At 36.4% G+C, this 21183-nt stretch overlaps 3 protein-coding genes across 5 annotated transcripts in view; 2 read left to right on the top strand and 1 right to left on the bottom strand.

The window, feature by feature from the left end:
* On the top strand, positions 1–1248 carry LOC122301391. Its single transcript, XM_043112709.1, has one exon. The coding sequence runs from the start codon at positions 1–3 to the stop codon at positions 1246–1248; it is 1248 nt and encodes a 415-aa protein (XP_042968643.1).
* Positions 1249–1573: 325 nt separating this feature from the next.
* LOC122301386 (glutathione S-transferase T2-like) lies at positions 1574–2418 on the bottom strand. The gene is made up of 2 exons (XM_043112695.1): positions 2242–2418; positions 1574–2149 (listed from the first exon to the last, which is right to left on the bottom strand). Exons 1-2 carry the CDS (start codon positions 2416–2418, stop codon positions 1574–1576), a joined length of 753 nt encoding a protein of 250 aa, XP_042968629.1.
* Positions 2419–6337: 3919 nt separating this feature from the next.
* Positions 6338–21183, top strand: part of LOC122292864 (E3 ubiquitin-protein ligase SHPRH) — a 51006-nt gene continuing 36160 nt past the window's right edge. For all 3 annotated transcript variants that reach the window (XM_043101415.1, XM_043101410.1, XM_043101423.1), the window contains exons 1-6: positions 6338–6495; positions 6966–7811; positions 8007–8213; positions 8357–8418; positions 14431–14932; positions 15519–15719. In XM_043101415.1, coding sequence (XP_042957349.1) covers positions 6991–7811; positions 8007–8213; positions 8357–8418; positions 14431–14932; positions 15519–15719 — 1793 coding nt within the window. In that variant the 5' untranslated portion in view covers positions 6338–6495; positions 6966–6990. The remainder of the gene's footprint in view (positions 6496–6965; positions 7812–8006; positions 8214–8356; positions 8419–14430; positions 14933–15518; positions 15720–21183) is intronic.

The raw sequence follows: 21183 nt of genomic DNA, 5'->3' as shown, positions 1-21183 counted from the left end.
ATGACACTTATTGATTCAGATTCTGACGAAGAATTTGAGATAGCGAGGCAACTTGTTTTGGAAGGAGAAGGATCAAGCTCACGTGGTTCTTCTAAAAATACACGTAGATTCATAAGGCGCGATCGATTGCAAGCCCACCAAAATCTATTTCGCGACTATTTTGCTGATCCTCCAATCTATCCTCACAAATATTTTCGAAGGAGGTTCCGGATGAGTTGTCCTCTATTTCTTCGTATCCAAGCTGCAGTAGAAGCCCATGAACCTTATTTTGTCCAAAGACGAGATAGTTCTGGAAGGCTTGGTTTTTCTTCCCTTCAAAAAATAACAGTTGCTCTAAGGATGCTTGCATATGGTGTCGCGACTGATTTTATGGATGAATATTTGAAGATTGGAGAGACTACTGCATTAAGAAGCCTAAAGATGTTTGTCAAAGCTGTTGTTTCAATTTTTTCTGAAGAGTACTTAAGAAAACCCAACAATGATGACATTGTTAGATTACTAGCAGTTGGTGAGAAACGTGGATTTCCAGGTATGTTAGGGAGCATCGATTGTATGCATTGGAAGTGGAAGAACTGCCCAACTGCTTGGCATGGTATGTATTCTGGTCATATCCATGAACCAACAATTATTTTAGAAGCAGTGGCTTCTTATGATCTATGGATTTGGCATGCCTTTTTTGGGTTGCCGGGGTCTCATAATGATATAAATGTTCTTGATAGATCATTTATATTTTCTGACCTTGCTCAAGGGCGTACTCCGACTGTTAATTACACTATTAATGGTCATAACTATGCAATGAGGTACTATCTTGCTGATGAAATTTATCCGCAATGGGCAACATTTGTTAAAACTATCTCAGCTCCACAAGGAAACAAGAAAAAATATTTTGCTGCAGCCCAAGAGTCTGCACGGAAGGATGTGGAGCGTGCTTTTGGTGTGCTTCAAGCACGATTTGCTATAATTCGTGGACCTGCACGGTTTTTCCACATTGAAACATTCAATGAAATTATGATGGCATGCATAATTTTACATAATATGATCATTGAAGATGAACGGGCTGACAATGGAGAAGAAGAGTTCGAATATGATCAGTTGCCAGAAACATATAATGATCCAGTGTCAACCGGCCCTACACCTGAATTTAGCGAATTCATTAAACGTCATCATGCTCTTAGGGATAGAAGAATCCATTCTCAACTCCAAACAGATCTCGTCGAGCACTTATGGCAACAATATAGTGCCGCATAAGACATGGTTGTATTTACAAGTCTTGTTGTATTAAATTTCTTGTTGTATTAAGTTTATGGTTGTATTAAGTTCATGGTTATATTAAATTTCTTGTTGTATTAAGTGTATGGTTGTATTAAATTTCTTGTTTCATTAAATTACTCCATAATGATCAATATGAAGTGATTAATCTAACAAACATAAATATGAATTTACTCCATAACCTTAATACAACCATAAAACTTAATACAAGAAAATAAAATTATCGTCCAAACATAAATATAACATTACTCCATAATGGTCAAGCCAAAGTGATCTTTCTAACAAACATAAACAAAAAATACAGCTAGTTTTTCCCAGCACGACTTGCAAGTATTTCCATTTGTCGTTGAAGATAATATTGTTGTAGCATTGGAGGCATAGCACTTGTATTTAATGTCATAATTCTTTCATCTTCTTTCTTTTCTTCAAGACGTGTTTTCACTTGTTGAAGTAGCACCTTCTCTTTTTGAATACGTAATTCGTCTTGCTTAAGACTCACTTCCTCTTGCCTAAGACACAACATTTTATTGTCATGATCACGTGCTTCTTGCATTAGCACAAGTTTACTCTTTCTAATTTCCGCCATCTCATTTAGTACCACAAGAGAGTCAGAGTTTGTCATTTCTTTTCTCTTTCGTTTCTCTTTTTCTGCTTTACGACCTATTGGTCGTTCCAAATTTGAAGATGCAACATGAAAATCCTCATCTTCGCCTAGATTTATTGAATTTGGTGTCGAATCATGTGAACTTGGTTTCTTCTTCGGCTTCACCATGTCCATATGTTCCACCCACTTTGGATGGAATCTTAACACCCGCCAACAATGATCAAAGTTAAAAGACTTCTTCTCTAACTCCAAGAACATTACCTTTGCCTTCCCAATCTACATACATAAAGGACCATGGTTCTAAATAAATAAGATTTTAAAAAAAAAATAGCATGTTAAAAAATAAGATTAAAAGGTGCAAAACATACCTTGTCTTGCTCGTTAAACCCACTTGGATGCATTCCTTCGACTTGAGCCAAGTAACCACAAAACTTATTTGTAGCTTGTTGAATCGTCGACCACCGATTCATTAGAGATGTGTAGTTGCGTAAACGGTCAAATTTCTTGTTTTCCTCAAAATACTTATGAATTCTTTTCCATAGCATCGTGTGCTTTTGATCTTTTCCTTGTACCGCATCTAAGGAAGTTTCAAGCCATCCCTCCACAAGCAACAAATCTTCCTCATTACTAAAATTATTACCCCGTTGTATTTTTCGTCCACTCGGTTCAATTTCAATAACCTCAACTTAGGGTGGAGACAATTCTTGTTCATTTGTAGCACTCATCAAAAAATCATTGTTATTTAGAAGATTTGTAAAGTAAGCATCACGGTGAGTGGATGGATCCATTCCTAAACAAGAGATATGAAAAATATAAACTAATGGATGAAAAAAAAATATTGTCTAATTCGGTTTCATCACAAGAAAAATATAAACTTGTCTAATGCATCACAATACATCACAATGCATAATTCGGTTTATATTTAATATGTTTAATATCAACTACTGAATTTATGGTTGTCTAATTCGGTTTTTAATACATCAAAATATCAACTACTGAATTTATGGTTGTCTAATTCGGTTTCATCACAATACACCAAAATCAAATAAGTTCAAACATCAAAAATTAAATTTCTCAATCCGGTCCGGTAGTCGATTCCAGAAAATGCATAACAAAAAAAAAAAAAAAAAAAAAAAAAAAAGCAAAACAGAGGAGAACTGGCCGATGGATTGGGATTTACCGTCCGATGCTGCCAGTGTCAACCGTCCGGTGCTGCCCTTCACCAGAGAGTCGTCCGGTGCTGCCCTTCACCAGAGAGTCGTCCGGTGCTGCCCTTCACCAGAGAATCGTTCGTTCGGTGCTGCCCTTCACCAGAAATCACACAAAAAAAATTAAAAACAGAGGAGACCCAACAATGGAGGCATGGGATTCGGCGGCTTACCGGCGGTGCGTCCGTTCGGTGCTGCAGCTGGGAGACGATGGAGTCCGTCCGGTGCTGCTCAAGCTCTCGTTCGGTGCTGCGGTTGCTCTTCCTTCGGTGCTGCAGACGCTGGAGCTGGGAGGCAGTTCGGGAGGGACTTCCGGCCACCGAAATTGAGATTTCCAGGTCAGTTTTTGTGTTGCAATTGTGTGTTTTGGGGAAGGAGATGAAAGGGGATCTAGTGGGTTTTGGTGAAGGAGATGAAAGGAGGGAAAGAGCCGAAATTGGTCTACGCGGGATTGTTCGGTGCAGCGGGGAGGGAAGAATATTTTACATTAAAAATATTATTTAGCTAGTGAATTTGACTCAATAAATTTAGCTAGTGAAAATGTTGGAGGCTAAATTTACTGTGGATTTGTTGAGTCCATTGTAGATGCTTTTTTCACATTTTAGCTATTCTTTAGCTATTATTTAGCTTTGTTGAGGCCACTACAAATGCTCTTATTCATAATAAAATATAAAAGTAACTTTCTTTAGAAAAATATGTAAAGATTTCAAACATTAAAAATTAATAAACAATTAAAAAGAAAAAAATAAAATGCTGAAAATTTAGGATAAAACAACCCTAGAAAATAGGATTATAGAAATGAGTTTAAATCTAGCTAGACCAAGGTAGTGCCTTTTTTAGATGCGTTTAGATAGTAAGTTTAAATGAAAGTTGAATAAAATATTATTTTAATATTATTATTGTTTTGAGATTTAAAAAAGTTAGAATTATTTATTATATATTGTGTGAAATTTTAAAAAGGTTATAATTATGAGATGAGATAAAATGATATGAGATGGAATATTTTCAATATCCAAATAAGGCCTTAATCCAAAAATTCATAAATATGCTTCTTTTTTAAGGATTGTGTGTTTGAATTTTGTTAACTTTATTTTAGTTTTATATTTAGTCTTTTAAAAATATGAAAAATTTCAAACATTAAAAATTAATAAACAATAAAAAAGAAAAAAAAAGGCTGAAAATTTAGGATAAAACATCGCTAAAAAATAAGATTATGGAACTGAGTTTAAACCTAGCTCAATCAAGGTAGTGCCTTTTATAGATGCAGTTTAGATAATGAGTTTATATAAAAATTAAATAAAATATTATTAAAATATTATTTTTAATATTATTATTGTTTTGAGATTTCATAAATTTATATATAAGAAATATCTTTTTATATATATAATTGATTTGAATGAGATGGTGTTATGTATCAAGTTTTAATTGATTAGCATGGCTCAATTATAGTCTAATAAAACTAAGGAACCGTTTGCATGAAGAAACTATCTCATCTTATTATTATAATTTTAATAAATTTATATACAAAATATAATAAACAATTCGACTTTTATAAATCTTAAATTGACTTTTACAAATCTTAACTTGACTTTTCCAAATATCAAAATAATAATAATATTATAACGATATCTTTTTTCAACTTTCAATTTTTATTTAAAATAATCTCATCTTATCTCACTATTCAGTGACTCCTTAATTGAGATGACCATAGAAATAAAATAAGAGGATTTTAAAATTTATGACTATAACATTTAAACTTTGGAAATCTAAAAATTACGTGGCAAAAAAATTAAACCGATGCTTTACAATTTATCTAATTTATAGACCATTTTTATTTTACAATTTGAATTAATTGTAGATGTTATAAATTATAATTTAAGAGAAGTGTTGGGTCTACGTATAGATACTACATAAAAATTTGAGAAATATTTTAATTATAAATGGATGACATAAAAATAATTATACAAATTAACGTATCTTTATGTGATTCATTAATTATAAAGTTACTTTTTTTATAAAATAGATCTAACGGATTATATGAAACTACATTAATTTGTAAGATTATTTTTATGTAATTTTTTTGTAAATATAATAGCCCTCAATTTGTATGCTATGTGCTTTAATGTTATATTTCATATCTAATTTACAATAAGAAAAAAATGTTATAATATAATGGATCACATTTTTTTAGTGTATCAATTAGGGGATGCTTGGGAATAAGTTGAGATAAAACTTTGTAAATAGTATTAAAATGGTTCGTGAATAGTAGTAAGATAGTTTGAGTTAACTATTTATTGTATTTTGAAAAATGAGAAAGAAAATATAATAAAATTAAAATTTTGTTAGAATATAATTTTTTAATATAATTTTTATTTTGAGATTTGAAAAAATTGAATTATTTTATTTTAAAAGTTTGAGAAAATTGTATTGATTAGTTTGAAAAAGTTGTAATGGTTAGTTTAAGGTACATGTTGGATAGTGAGTCGAGATGAAATAATTTGATATAAAAGTTGAAAAAAATATTGTTAGAATATAATTGTTTAATAATAATATTATTTTTTTAATTGAAAAAGTTAAATTTTTTATTATATTTTATGTGAGAAATTGAAAAAGTTGTAATGATAATATGAGATGAGGTGATATAAGATAAAATGAAACACTTATTGTATCCAAACATGGCCTAAGCTTTTGTTTGGATTCAAAACCCATCTCATTTTATATAATCGTTACAACTTTTCAAATTTTTTAAATAAAATATAATAAACGTACAAATCAATTTTTTTAAATTTAAAAATAAAAATAATATTTTAACAATATATTTTTCAACTTTTAATACTCATATAATCTCATATTAAGTCAACTTACTATCCAAACATCTTTTAAAAATGTTTGTATTTGAAAGATATTAGAAAAAAAAATTGAAATCAGATAATATATAATGGGGTAAAAACTTTTTTCAAATATTCCTAATTTTATGGACTAAAGATTTTGTATTACAATAAGATGAAATGAGGATGGTTTATGAAATTATTATTTTTTTAATTTTTTTAACTTAATGATTAACGAAGTATTTTTTAAATAATTGTGTGATTTTTTTTAAAATATTTATGGATATGAAAGAAATGAATAAAAAAATCAGAAAAATAAAAAAAAATATTTATAACTTCTCGGTTGCCATCCTCATTCTCTTTGTATAATTTAATGAACAACAGTCAAGGGTATACTGGGAACTTTAAGATTAGTGGAGCCCTACTCCTAGAGGAAACGTCGTACGTGTCCTGACTACTCACACCTTTTCTCTGCGTTCTAGTTCTCGTACCTGCCAAACCTTCAATTTTCAAGTGGTGCCTGGACCTGGGGTTCAATCTCCTCCGGTTCTTCATTTTAACTCTCACCAAACACATATCGATTGAGGTTTGAAATCCCCCACGTTTCCTATTTTTCTTAACTACGATTCTTTCTTAACCTCATCTTTTTTGTTATTATGTTTCTTAAATTCATGTTCTTGTTCCCAAATACTCATGTTAACCCGTTAGAAATGTTCACATGCGTCTACAACTCCAGAAATTGCGCCTATCACTTATTTTTCTATGTTTATTTTCATTATTTGTTTTTTTAATTCTAGCTGAGTACCTGGCTGCCTCTTGCCAATGCCTACCATCAATTCAACCTATGCTTGCCAAGGGGAAAAAAAAAAAAAAAAAAAAAACCTAACACGCGTTCGTTACTTTCTTTTCTTCTCATTCTTGCACGTTAATAACTAGTGGGATTGTGGAATTTCATATGGGCTTGCGTCGATGCCATCTAAGAAGTGAAGCTACTTGTTAATGTTTATATTTGACACTTCAATGCTGCGTTCTTAATATTGGTTATGTCAACAATAGGTGATAATTTTTTGCTTACGGTGTGATGGGTAGAAAGAAGCAAAGCCATCCCCATCATTCCGTTAGGGCAGTAGTAGAAAGCCATCGTATTGCTGAAGCAGGGCCGCGGAATCAGCAAGCTACAAATACCGAGCATGTGCAGAACAATGAATTTAACATAATTGATGAGCCATATTTCGTGGAACTTGATCGGGCTTCTTGGGCTTCAGATGAGCACCTTGATATTTCGGAAGTTGTTCTAATAGATTTGAATTTGAGAGAAGGTTTTTCTGGTTATGAAGTGAATGATGATTTTTTACTGGATTCCAAGTATTCCTTAAGGTTTAGATTGTGCAACATTAATGACTTTGTAGGTCGTATTAAACTAGGTCATTGGCCTGTGTTATCCTCTAGTGATGTATTTTTAGAATTCATAGAAATATGCACAAGAAAGGATAAAAAGATACACTCGGTGATTTTGTCGGGGAGTTTTGATGGACCAGAAGAGGGTATTTCTGCTCTTGTTCACTTGGCAAGTTTGAAGTTTATGACAATACGGCCAGTTATGGGGGTTACATCTCTAGGGAACGCATCATCTCTGAGGGTGAGGGTGGAAATTCTTAAAAGTGCCTTTGAAGCTTGTGAGTCACTTTTGGAGAATACAAGGCAACTATGGAAAAGGAGCATGATGAATGTAATGGCTTGGCTGCGTCCAGAAGTAATGACTTCAGAGGCTAGGTATGGAGTTAATTCATCAGCAGAAATGGAAATTGATTTGCACATGGAGATGGGAAATGGTAATCTTGATACAAAGAAACGTGCAAGACTTGATGCTGCTGGGTTTTATGAAGCCATCAAGCCATCCAAGTTAGTAACAGTGTCTTTCTGTTACCAGTATTCTCTATTTAGTATTTAATTGTTTTAATAATTTTCATTTTACTTGCCAAAAAGAAAAATAGTATTTATGCTGTATAAATTTATGCAGTTCCTTCATATGTTCTTTTCAAAATCTGAAATTTTCTGGTTTAAGTTTTTTTAGTTAATGGTTTATTTCCTGTACAGAGCGGATCCAATGCTTGAACATGATATACTCGACTTGCTTCCTGAGCTGAGACCATATCAACGCCGTGCAGCTTACTGGATGATACAACGAGAGAATGGAGATTCAAGAAGTTCGGTTAGAAGTGGGAAAATTTCATTTTTGTCTCCTTTATGTTTGCCTGTGGATTTTATAGGCACATGTACAAAAATGTTCTACAATCCATTCAGGTATCGATTTCTCAGTTGGTCCTTAGCATCGAGGAAAATAGTTGCAGTGTTCATCGTGCTTTTACTTTATTTTAGTTCTCTCTCTCTCTCTCTCTCTCTCTCTCCCCACCCTCCATATGCTTACTTTGCAATTTTTTTTTCAGCGGAAACATTTCTTTGCACCCAGAGCAATCTCCACCATATGTCTTTGGTGGAATTCTTGCTGGTAGGCACCAGTTCTGTATTGTGTCCTGCCCATGTCAAACCTTTCAATTATAGTCTTCTGCTTTTTTCTTTTTGCAACCTTATACTGAAATTGATTAAGATTAATGTGGTTCATTACTTATAAAAAAAAAAGATTAATGTGATTCATATTAGATGCTATATATGATACTGCCTTATGTACTTCTTGAAAAAATTGAATGGTTTAGACTAGGGGTGGAACTAGGATTTGGTATTTGGGGGGGTGATCGGCAAAGTGTGCGGTATGTGTAAGCATAAGTAATATGTACTTTTTGCATGTGACTATATAAAACAATAATCATACGTCATAAAATTATGCAATTTTTCTCAACTTACTCATATTTCTTTTAAGCTTTTAAGAAAAATTTATAGATCAAGAATAAATCTGAAAAAGTATCTAATAATATAAAAGTCGTTAGATTTTTTATTGTATAATTGTATTACTATTAATAACTGAACAAAAAAAAGCATGTGCATAATTAATAAATTCTACACAAAAGAAAATAAATTCTTCACATACTCTCTCTATCTCTCTAGAAATGTCTCATCAATCATCTAGCTAGATAAATTTGCTGCCTCCCATATGCAAGAATCTTCTAGATTTGTTTTAACTATTAGATTCTAGAAACTTCTAGCCAGTTAACTGATGAATATGTGGTTAAGAACATCTCAAATGTTGTAAAGAAAGATTATGTACAGGTGATAGGCAAGAAATTTAATGAAGTCGAGAATGACCCAAATGAGAAAAAAAATAAAAAAATCATGTAACTATATATGTAAGCTAGAAAGACAAGAAAAACTTATATGATATGATTGATATGAAACTAAAGATATTTGAGTGATATACTGTGTGTTTGAGTGTTGGGGGGGCAATCTTAAATCAGTAGGCTGGTTGCTCCGTTTGTGTGAGTACAAGAGGCTGTAAAATGCTGCAAAACTGTCTAATTCCCAATCATGTGCCACTCGGCTGAAGTTGATGTTCCATTGGATTTGTTCCCCAACCATCCCCATGACATCCGCTACTAGAACCTCCTTATCCCTTGCGACCCTGAAGAGGGCCGGGAATTGGTCCTTTAGGGCACTGTTTCCACATTAAGTATCATGCCAAAATTTAATCTTAGTCCTATCTCCTAGACGAAAATTTGTATGGCGAGAGAAAACCACCCATCCTCCTCTTATATATTTCCACAGTCCCACTCCATATGCCCCTCACCTCATTGGTACACCATCCCCCCCAAAGGCTACCATATTTGCTATCAATTACCAACTTCCATAGCGCATCTGGTTCTTTATGGTATCTCCACAGCCATTTTCCGAGTAGCGCCCGATTAAAGGTTCTAAAATTTCTGATGCCCAAACCGCCATAAGAGAGAGGACTACACACCTTCTCCCACCTTACTAGGTGGAATTTGAATTCCTCACCTAGTCCTCCCCACAAAAAGTCCCTTTGTAGTTTCTCCATATGAAGCGCCACACTTACTGGAATAGGGAACAAGGACAAGAAATAGGTCGGCAGGTTAGATAGGGTACTCTTGATTAAGGTAATCCTACCCTCTTTTGACAAATACATTCTTTTCCATCTTGCTAATCTGCGCTCGACCTTCTCAATCAATGTATCCCATAACGGAGCTGCTCTCGAGGCAGCCCCCAGCGGAAGACCAAGGTAAGTCATAGGGAGTGCGGAAATCTTACACCCTAGAATATTCGCCAAATATCTTAAACGTTGCACACCTCCAATAGGCACCATCTCTGATTTATCAAGGTTCACTTTCAATCTTGAAGCTGCTTCAAAACAAAGTAAAAGTGCCTTCAAGACTCGGACCTGGTTGTAATCAGCCTCGCAGAAAATAAGGGTATCATCTGCAAAAAGTAAATGTGAAATATTAAGAACTCCCCCACCCAGGGATCCAACCGGGAATCTGGTCACTCGCCCGTTATCAACTAGGGTTGAGATCATTTTGCTCAACACCTCCATCACCACAACAAAGAGTAATGGAGACATCGGGTCTCCTTGTCTTAGGCCACGTGTGCTGTTGAAAAAACTAGTTGGTCTTTCATTTATCAAAACTGAATATTTCACCGTAGATATACACCAATGGATCCAAGATCGCCATCTTTCTCCAAAACCACACCTTCCAAGGATGTCAATTAGGAAATCCCAATTAACATGGTTGTACGCCTTCTCCATGTCTAGCTTGTAAAGGATCTTTGCATTATCCGCTTTCAGTCTACTGTCCAGACATTCATTTGCAATAAGAACCGCATCTAGGATCTGTCTATCCTTTACAAAAGCATTTTGGGGCTTTGAGATGATTTTTCCCACAACCTTGCTAAGACGATTCGCAAGAACTTTAGAAAGGATCTTGTAAACCCCATTTACAAGGCCAATAGGTTAGAATTCCTTAATCTCCACTGCCCCGGCCTTCTTTAGTATCAAAGCAAGAAAAATGGTGTTTAGGCTTTTCTCAAATTTACCGATTGAAAGGAATTCCTGGAACACCTTCATGAGATCTTCCTTTAGTATATCCCAGCATGATTGAAAGAAACCCATAGAGAACCCATCTGGACCCGGGGCCTTATCTTTAGCCATCTTCCTCACCACCTCGAAAACCTCAGCTTCCTCAAAAGGCCTCTCCAAACTACTGCTGTCCATAGAGTCAATAGAGTCGAATATCAGCCCATTGGGCTTAGGCCGCCAACCCACCTGCTTAGTAAGTAGATGTTCAAAAAAACAAACTACATGATTGTTAATACTTTGTTCATCCTTACAATCTACCCCATCAATCTTCAACATCTCTATATTATTATATCTCCTGTGAGAGTTGGCTACCCTGTGGAAGAATTTAGTGCTACGGTCTCCTTCCTTCAGCCATAAAGCCCTTGACTTTTGCTGCCACAAAGTCTCTTCTAGTATAATGATCTGCTCAAGTTCTATGGCCAGCCTTAGTTTTTGGGCTGATTCCTCCTGCGTTAAGGTCCTATATTCTTGTAGCCTTTCGAGCTCCTGAATCTCCCTAAACTTACTTTCCTTGCGTGCCCCAATATCGTCAAAAGATTGTCTATTCCAGTTCTTTAAATCTTGTTTTAACGCTTTCAGTTTACCCGCAAGCATGAAGCTGGGAGTACACTGGAAATGATAGGAAGACCACCATTGTCACACCCTATCCACAAATCCTTCCGACTTCAGCCATATGTTTTCAAACTTTAAAATATTGGCGTCTTCTCTGTATCCCACCACAATCCAACAAGATAGGCCAATGATCCGAACATAGATGGGATAGTCTCTTTTGCCAAACCTCCGGATAATGAATCTCCCACTCCGGAGAGATTAAGTATCTATCTAATTTGGACCATGTTTGATTGTTAGCCCACGTACAAGGACCCCCCGCCATTGGTAGATCCACTAAGTTTAACTCAAAGATGCATTCCGAAAAGCGTGACATTGCCGGGCGCATTCTTCTATTGCCATGACTGTCACTGGGAAATCTTGTTACATTAAAGTCCCCGCCAATGCACCACGGAAGGTCCCACCAACTGTAAACTCCAGCTAGTTCATCCCATAAAAGACTCCGGTCATTATCTGCATTTGGGCCATAAACACCTACAAAAGCCCACAAAAAATCATCTGACACACTCCTAAGGGAGCATGCCACCGTGAATTGCCCTATAAACTCCGCCATTTTCTCCACCACTCGTTGATCCCACATAACCAATACACCTCCTGAGGCCCCGTTAGAAGCCAGATAGACCCAATCAACGTGTACACAACTCCATATACTTCGTACAATTCTTGTAGTTATTACTTCCAACTTCGTCTCCTGTAAACAAATGATGTCCGCCTTCCACCCTCACAACAAGTTTCTTACTTGCAGCCGTTTATTCGCCTCATTAAGTCCGCGAACATTACATGAAACAATTTTTGGTTTCATTTAGGATAGACTAGCCCCTTCACTTTCATCCTATCCCTACTAAAACTACCTTTAGAGTTCATGGACCAAGTTCTGTTGAGTTCCCGCTGTTTCTTAGACCCTATCTTCCTCTGTTGTTGATGACCCTCTTCAATAGCTGTGAGTAAAGCCATGAACTGCTCCTCATATCCATCACACCTCAAACCCACAATATCTTGTATGTCCTTTACCGTGTTGAAGACCCAGTCCGAGACACGGACTTGATCTGGAAACAGGCAGTTTAATGGGACAGGGTTCTGTATTCTTACGTCCATCTGTTCCTCCATAAGTTCTTCCCCAAGCATGAAACCCACCTCCATAATTTCTGTATTCTTACTTCCATTCTCTTCATCTGAAAGGAAGATATCTTCGCTGGCTGAAAACTCACTGCCCCCTGTTTCGCACTCTTTCAACTGATTATCTTCTTCGTATAGTGCAGGAGTCCTCTCTGAGCCATCATCCCTTCCCCCACACTCCATCGGTGCTGTTTGTCTAGTTTCGGAGGGGAGAACAGGTCTCGGTGGTGATGGGATGTCCACCGCAACTTCTGTCGGAAATTTCTCTTGCTGGCCCGAAGTTGTCTCTACCTTACCCAAGCCTTCGGCGACTTCTGTAGCAGCCGTTGACAGTTTCTGCTGATTTCCTCTTCGCACTGAAGATTCCGGCACCTCCTCTACCTACTGCAGGCTGTGTGTCGAATAAACGGGCACGGTACGGGAAGGCCCTGCCCGTGCTTTCCACTCCTTCCGGGTCGGTTTAAGAGAGACGGGCTTAGGCCCTTGCCTAACTTGACCCTCATAATTAAAATGGTCACGGGCCTGATTTTGGCCCAACCCGTTACTTAAGGCCTTAGTATAATCCTTTTTAAAAGCATCCCCAAAACTCACTGTTTCTTCTATCCCTTTAATAGCCCCGACACTTCTCAGAACCTTAGCCACCTCCTTCTGCAAATAACCCAATTGAGCCTGAATTTCCTTCACCATGCAGTGTACCTCGCGCACGTCTCTGCGAACTTCTCTCTCTCGAGGGGCATGATGTACATCATTGTCACCATACCCCTTTCTCAGGCCGGCATGTGACCCTGCCGTGGTAAGTGCTTCTTTATACGATTTCGGCCTCCCCTCCGTGTCTTTCCACGGCCTTCTTTGTACCACTACGCAGGTAATGGCCTCCCTTAGCACCTCCCCCATACTTTTCCATCCCCATCCCCCCTCATCTTCAGGGATAATAATAAAGTTTCGGCGACCTCCTTCCCCGTAAACGACAACTTCCAGAAAGTTTCCGCGATCATTTGAGTGTTGCAGCATGATAAAACTCCGAGAACCTTCCCTTGTTGACGTATAAAAATCTCTACGGTCACTTTTCGCACAATCCATCAACGCTTTCTCAAGCCATTTTGCAGTGCCTAACCCCAGCAGAAGCTCCTGCTTGTGTCTCCTCCCTCGCTCAGTGATACGAATCAGTCCCCTTTCTCGTACAACCGAGAAAAACTTTGTTTCAATCACGAAATCCTTTACGAAAACCATCTGTAACTCCCGTTGTCATAATACACAGTAACTACACCATCCTCCACGGCGATGGAACGAAACAAAAAAAGAAAAAACGTAAATTTTTCACACCATGCACGGAGAGAGAAAGTGCTCACGGGTAATTTGATTCTGCCCAATCTTAAATATTTTAAGAATATTTACACTTGAAATTATAATTATATAATATATAAGACTAATTTTTAAAATTACCGCCTCCCAACCTACAACATGGTTCTGTCCCTGGTTTAGACAAACAGTTTCTAATAAACTCGATAGTTTCTAACATTTCTGTTCCAAAATTTTTATGATTTTCTTGGCACTTGGAGGAAATGAGGTTAAGAATAGGAACACACTTAAGATTCTAAGAATAATTTCTTTTCATAAGCCTTTGGAAGATCCTCATGGGAATGGTGGACATGGTTCTTGGTTTTAAACTATTTAAGGATGCCAAGTGTACAGGAGTGGACATGCTGCTTATTGATTTCACCATGGTGATTGTGTCTCTTATTGCTTTCACAGATGAGATGGGTTTGGGAAAAACAGTTGAACTGCTTGCTTGTATCTTTTCTCATCAGAAGTCCGCATCTGAAGATGACATATTTATTGACTCTCAATCAGAATTTCCTGTGCAGCAGAAATCTAATATTAAGAGATTGAAAAGGGAGCGTGTTGAGTGTATATGTGGGGCTGTCAGTGAAAGTCGAAAGTATGAAGGATTATGGGTACAGTGTGATATATGTGACGCTTGGCAACATGCAGATTGTGTTGGGTATTCACCCGAAGGAAAACTAAAGTCTGGTGAAGTTTCTGGTGTACAACGATGTGAAAGGAAGTCAATGATCGGGTCAAAAGGGTACACAAGAAGGAAAAAGAAAGCTAACATTGCTGTGAGAGATGGGGAACACATCTGCCCATTATGCTTGGAACTGATGCACGCGACTGAATCTCCCGTTGCTACTGGTGCCACTCTTATAGTCTGCCCGGCTCCTATATTACCCCAATGGCATGCTGAAATTATACGGTATAGTTTCTGTTTAAATTGTAGTCCCACTCTTGTAAAGCTTGATATCTCTTGTAAAACTTGACTTGTTATTGATCTATATACAATCAATCAGTAATCTTCATGAAGAGATCTATGGGATTGTTGGCACTCTTCTTAGCATTTGACGCGATGAGATCTTAGCATTTGACCTGATGAGATCTCCTGTTCTTATACTTATCAAAAAAAAAAAAAAGATCTCCTGTTCTTATAACTTTAGAAAGTTTTGCAGTTATCCAAGAACCAGATTTCTGCTATGTACCATGATGAAGACATTATGGGAAACATTTTTTTTTACATGGGGGTCAACATTGTTTATAGGAGCACATTTGCTCATAAGTGTGATGATGAACCATATTTTTTTGTGTTTGATACTGTATGTTCTTTAGATAACTAATTTCTTGTCCCTTTTTGGGATAAATTTCATAAACAATCCATATTGATTAAAAAAAAGGCAACTCAATTTGGATCCTTGACTGGATGGTTTACTAAGTTTGTTACCATATATATTTTTTATGCATTGAACTGCTGTTCCAACCGACTTACGATATGTTATTTATTATCCTAGTCATACACGTCCAAGTTCTTTAAGAACTTGTGTCTATGAAGGTGTGAAAATCACTTCTCTTTCAAATACATCTGGTGTGGATATCAGTAAGCTTGTCAGTGCTGACATCGTATTAACCACATATGATGTGCTCAAAGAAGATCTGTCACATGACTCTGATAGGCACGAAGGTGATCGACGCTTCATGAGATTCCAAAAGAGGTTTGTGCCTTTTTTTTCCCTCGTTTGTAATGATCTTTTTACTTTCTTTTCATGCTTTGTTCTTGAAAAACTTTACTGCAGTTTTGTTACACCCCGTTCCTGTAGGATAGAGATGTTACTAACATACATAACATATTGTCCGGTAAAGAGATTCATATCCTGGAATACCGCATTTATTGAAAACATTAATTAGACTGAACATAACTGTTTAGTTGAAAACTTAAAACTGAAAATGTAACATAAAAACATAAACTAACCCTACGCGTGATTTTTATCATAAAAACATAAAAGAACTAAGTCCTTGCACTAGGTCTACTCCTGGTCCTCCAACTTTACGTCCTTACAACCATCATCTGTGACATTTAAGCATAGAAGAGAACAAACAAACAAAGAAACAAACAAAAATGAGTCGAATACTCAGTAAATAGTACATCATACCGTAAAATATAACTTAACAAGGCTTAATCTTTGAAAGACTCTTCAAACAAACATTTATCATTCACAGATTCTCATAGCATGTCTATTCATCATCAACATGAGCGGAAACATACATGATCATGGCGAACATATAAACGTAAATGCATAATTTACTTATTTATCTTGTCTTTCACTTATTATATGGTGAACCATGCTTGGATCCGTGACACCTCATAAATTGTCATGACATGGAGTGAAACATGCTTGATTCCATGTTTCACTTTACATAAGGTGAACCACGCTTAAGTCCGTGGCACCGCATAACATAACTTGTGGTAAAAACGCTTAGGTCCGTGTCACCCTTAACATAACGTTTGATGAACACGCTTAGGTCCGTGTCGTCTTTAACATATCTTGTGATGAACACGCTTAGGTCCGTGTTATCCTTAACGTAACTTGTGATGAACACGCTTAGGTTTGTGTCATCCTGAACGTAACTTGAAGTGAAACACGCTTAGGTCCGTATTTTACTTAACGTATGGTGAACCACGTTGAGGTCCGTGGCAACATCTTAACATAGCTTTTGGTGAACACACTTGGGTCCTTGTCACCCTTAACCATCTTATCTTTCTTAATGCATGAGAACTTATTTAATATCTTGAACTTTTCTAGCATGGCATATACCTGCAAATGGCATAGCATGACATGGCATATTCTAATACATAGCATAGCATGACATGGCATATTCTAATACATAGCATAGCATAACATGGCATATCTTTGTACGTGGCATAATATGATCTAAACATAAATATTCCATGGCATACATGATCTGAGCTCTATATGAACTTTACCAAACATACTTGATCTAAATACCTCATGATATTACATAGCATGTAAGATTTAATCACTACATGAACATGGCATACATGACCTAGGTACTACATGAACATGGCATACATAAATTGGCTATTTTATTACATTGCATGCTAGGCTTAAAATTATTACATGAACATTTCATGACTTCCATGTGATTTAGAATCATTCACTCCATCAAACAACAAATTCATTCATACAAGCATAATGTCATAATTTATTGAAAATCATAAAAGGAATCTAACCTTGACTTAGCTCGTAGCGTAGACAAACATCATATTTTCATATACCATTAGAGAATTCACAGTACACATGCAATTATATGATCATACTAATTACCTCTTAGCGCTGCTTTCACAATCTTACGTCGTAGCTCGTGACCTATACGAGGCACTAGACGTTACTAAACTTTTGTAGAAAACATGTCGTAGCAATCTAAATACTTAAAAGCCTACCATAGAGATAATTTTAATAAATATTCAAATATAAAGAGATTACATAAAATAATATTATTCCAAAACTCATATCATAATACTTAATGTTCTGTGCAAACATATCACTTAATAATTTTATAAAAATCTGGTTAAAGGTTAATTGTAATATTAACTAAAATAATAAGCTGAAACAGTATAAAAGATTACTTTAAAATATGCTTAAAAGCCCTTAAATATTTTCTATAAAAAGGGTCTAAGACTAATATATTTATTTTAGTAAAACTTTGGTCTGATTTAAAACTCAGCCCAGCCCCAAATATGGAAAAAACCCATTTAAAGTTACTAAAACAGTTTCTGTAGATACAACCAGCCCATTAAAAATAATCAAGCCCACAAGAAATCAACTCACTTAACTATTAAGATAAAATTCTGAAATATACTAGAATCAAGCCCAATTTAAAACAAACCCAGCCCAATATTAAAATTAACTCCAGCCATAAAGCAAAGCCCATGTAAATAAAAACACCTTTAAAGCACATTGAGTCATATACCCTTAAAAAGCTGGAAGTATAATTGGCTTTTTGGAAACTCAACAGCAAAGTTTTATGGGCACAAAAGGAATTTCACCATCAATGAGATCTAGAGACTTCTTACTGCAGTTAAAAGATAAGATTTGCTGATACACGACAAAAACTCATGGGGTATTTTTGGAATTAACTCAAAACAACATGGATATTTTGAGAAAAACAGAAATAAACCATAAAAGGAGACCCATGTTTCAGTTTGACCGACTGGAAACAATTAAGCCCAACGCATACTTCCTTAAACACATAATTTATTTCTAGAATTCCAAAGGCTGGAAAAACAGATGAAAGTAAAAGGTAGCATGTGATATTAGTGAGAGTACAGCAGATGAAAAAGTAATGGTGCGAGGCAAGACAGAGAGATCCTGTCAGGAACTTACTGAAAATGGTTGGCGGTGGCTGGAAAAATGAGGGGGGTTTCAGGTAAGTTTCTCTATGTGTCAACTGGATTTTCTTGTGTTTAAAACTGAAGGTCCCGTGGGATTTTTATAGATGAGGGAGAGGGAGATGCCATGAGTCTTGAGGATAAATTGGATAAGGTCTAGAGTTGAGAGTTTGAATTCAACTGAACTTTGGAGAACTGCTCCCACGAGGAAAGGAAAACTGAAAGGATAAGAGATTTTGAACTATTTGAATAAATAGTTTTCTGATTAGGAAAATCAAACAGAGAATAAAAAGGGATTTATATTATCAAGATGAATCCTATTCAAAATCAAATTACTACCTCAAAACATATCTAATAATAATAATAATAATAAAAATAAAAACACTGTGGGTCTGGGTGTTACAAGTTTGTACAAGTTTCTGAGTGTAAGTTACATATTGTTTTAAAAACCGCTGGGATGAGATTGCTGGCTTGTGCAGTTGGTGGGAGGGTGCGTGGTGTATTGGTGGTGATTTTAACATCACCTGTTATACAAGTGAAAGGTCGGGGGATTCTCGTATTGGTTTGGCCATGGTTAATTTTTCTGATTTAATCTTTGACCTGGGTTTGGTTGATTTACCTTTGGCAGGGGGCGATTTCACTTGGTCGAACAGGAGGGCATGGTCCAGATTGGACAAATTTCTTGTTTCTCCTTCTTGGGAGGCACATTTCTCTGACTTATGTAAAAAACGTCTCCTTAGATTAAGTTCTAATCATTTTCCCATCCTTTTGGACTGTGGGGGTATTCATGAGGGGCATAGGTATTTTAAATTCAAGAACATGTGGTTAAAAGCTGATGGTTTTGTAGATAAGGTGAGAGAGTGGTGGCCCTCTTATAACTTGTCAGGTACACCTAGTTTTGTGTTAGCAGGAAAACTAAAAGCATTGAAAAATTATTTGAGGAAATGGAATGAGGAAGTCATCGGGAACATCGTGGATCAGAAAGTCTCTTTTTGAGGAGCTAATTTGTTTTGATGAAAAAGAGGCAGTTGGGGTTCTATCGGCTGATGAGAAGGAAAGGAAACTTGGTGATGCTACTAAATTGGAAAAAATAACTCTCATGGAGGAGATTTCTTGGCGACAAAAGTCTCGGGCCTTTTGGTTTAAGGAAGGGGACAGGTGCACCAAATCGTTTCATAGAATTGCCAATTCTCATTGAAGGAATAACCCCATTGAGGTGCTCCACTTGGAAGGTAATTGTCATTACGGATCAATTTGAAATTCAGGACCCCATTGTTCAGTTTTATGAAAAGCTCCTAATGGAGCCTTATTCTTGGCGTCCTAAGGTTGATGGGCTGGTGTTTGATTCGATTGACCAGCCTAGTTCGCTTTGGTTGGAGAGAATGTTTGAAGAGGAGAAGGTGCTCAATGTGAAAAGAGGAATGGACAAAGATAAAGCTCTGGGTCCAGATGGGTTTTCTATGGCTTTTTTCCAGGTATGTTGGGACATTGTTAAGGATGACATTATGAAGGTTTTTCTTGAATTTCATTCATTTATGAAATTTGAGAAAAGTCTTAATGCTACGCTCATTGTGCTTATTCCTAAAAAAGTTGGGTCCGTGGAGGTGAAGGATTTTTGTCCCATTAGTTTTATTAGTATTGTATACAAAATCATTTCAGAGATGCTTGCTAACCATTTGAGTGTGGTTATGGGGAAGATCATCACAAAATTTCAAAATGCCTTTGTCAAGGGAAGACATATTATTGACTACATTCTTATTGCTAATGAGTGCTTGGGGAGTAGAATCAGAGGTGGCATTCCCGGCATCCTTTGTAAATTGGATATGGAGAAGGCTTTCGACCACGTCAACTAGGATTTATATATATATTTATACTCTTGGTAGGTATGGTTTTGGGGAGAGGTGGTGTAATTGGATGAAGCATTGCATATCTACAGTTAGATTTTCGGTTTTGGTTAACGGCATACTAGCTGGTTTCTTTAACTGCTCCCGGGATTGAGACAAGGGGATCCATTGTCCCATTTCCTTTATGTTTTAGTTTTGGATGTGTTGAGCAGAATGTTGAAGGCGATAGTGGATAGGGGATTCATATCGGGCGTTTCGGTGGGCAGTCCTTCTTATGGCAGCGTTAATATTTCTCATTTACTCTTTGTGGATGACACTTTGATCCCTTGTGAACCAAATTTTGATAAGATCCATTCTTTATAGGCTCTCTTGCTATGTTTTGAAGCCGTATTTGGCCTAAAGGTGAACCTATCAAAGTCTGAAATGATCCCTCTTGGTATGGTCAATAATTGAGGGGATTTGGCTGATATTTTGGGCTGCAGAGTCTCTAGCTTGCCTTTGAAGTATCTTGGCCTCCCTTTGGGGGCACCTCATAAATCCAAGGCTATTTGGGATGTATTATAGAGAAGATTGAATGTCGATTGGCTGATTGGAAAAGGATTTATTTTTCCAAAGGTGGTAGAATCACTTTAATCAAGAGCACTGTATCTAATGTCCTAACCTATTTCCTATCTCTTTTTCCTTTGCTTTTAGGAGTGGCTGATAGAACGGAAATGATATTCGTGCTTTCTTGTGGGGCAGTATGGAGAATGAGAAGAAATTCCATTTGCTTAAGTGGTAAATAGATTTGTACTCCCATTTCATTGGGAGGTTTGGGGATTAGAAAGTTGAAAACTTTTAGTAAGGCACTTTTAGGGAAATGGTTGTGGAGGTAGCATCAAGAATGGGACGCTTTTTGGAGGATTGTTATTGATGCCAAGTATG

This window comes from Carya illinoinensis, chromosome 1 (genome assembly GCF_018687715.1).
Source record: "Carya illinoinensis cultivar Pawnee chromosome 1, C.illinoinensisPawnee_v1, whole genome shotgun sequence".
Taxonomy (NCBI): domain Eukaryota; kingdom Viridiplantae; phylum Streptophyta; class Magnoliopsida; order Fagales; family Juglandaceae; genus Carya; species Carya illinoinensis.
This window is presented reverse-complemented; position numbering and strand designations above follow the sequence as displayed.

Bases quoted from the DNA above. Each gene is read 5' to 3' on its own strand.
- LOC122301391 (XM_043112709.1), top strand. From the start codon at position 1: ATGACACTTATTGATTCAGATTCTGACGAAGAATTTGAGATAGCGAGG.
- LOC122301386 (XM_043112695.1), bottom strand. From the start codon at position 2,418: ATGCTATGGAAAAGAATTCATAAGTATTTTGAGGAAAACAAGAAATTT. The intron at 2,150-2,241 runs GTATGTTTTGCA...TTATGTATGTAG, and splicing joins GGTTTAACGAGCAAGACAAG to ATTGGGAAGGCAAAGGTAAT.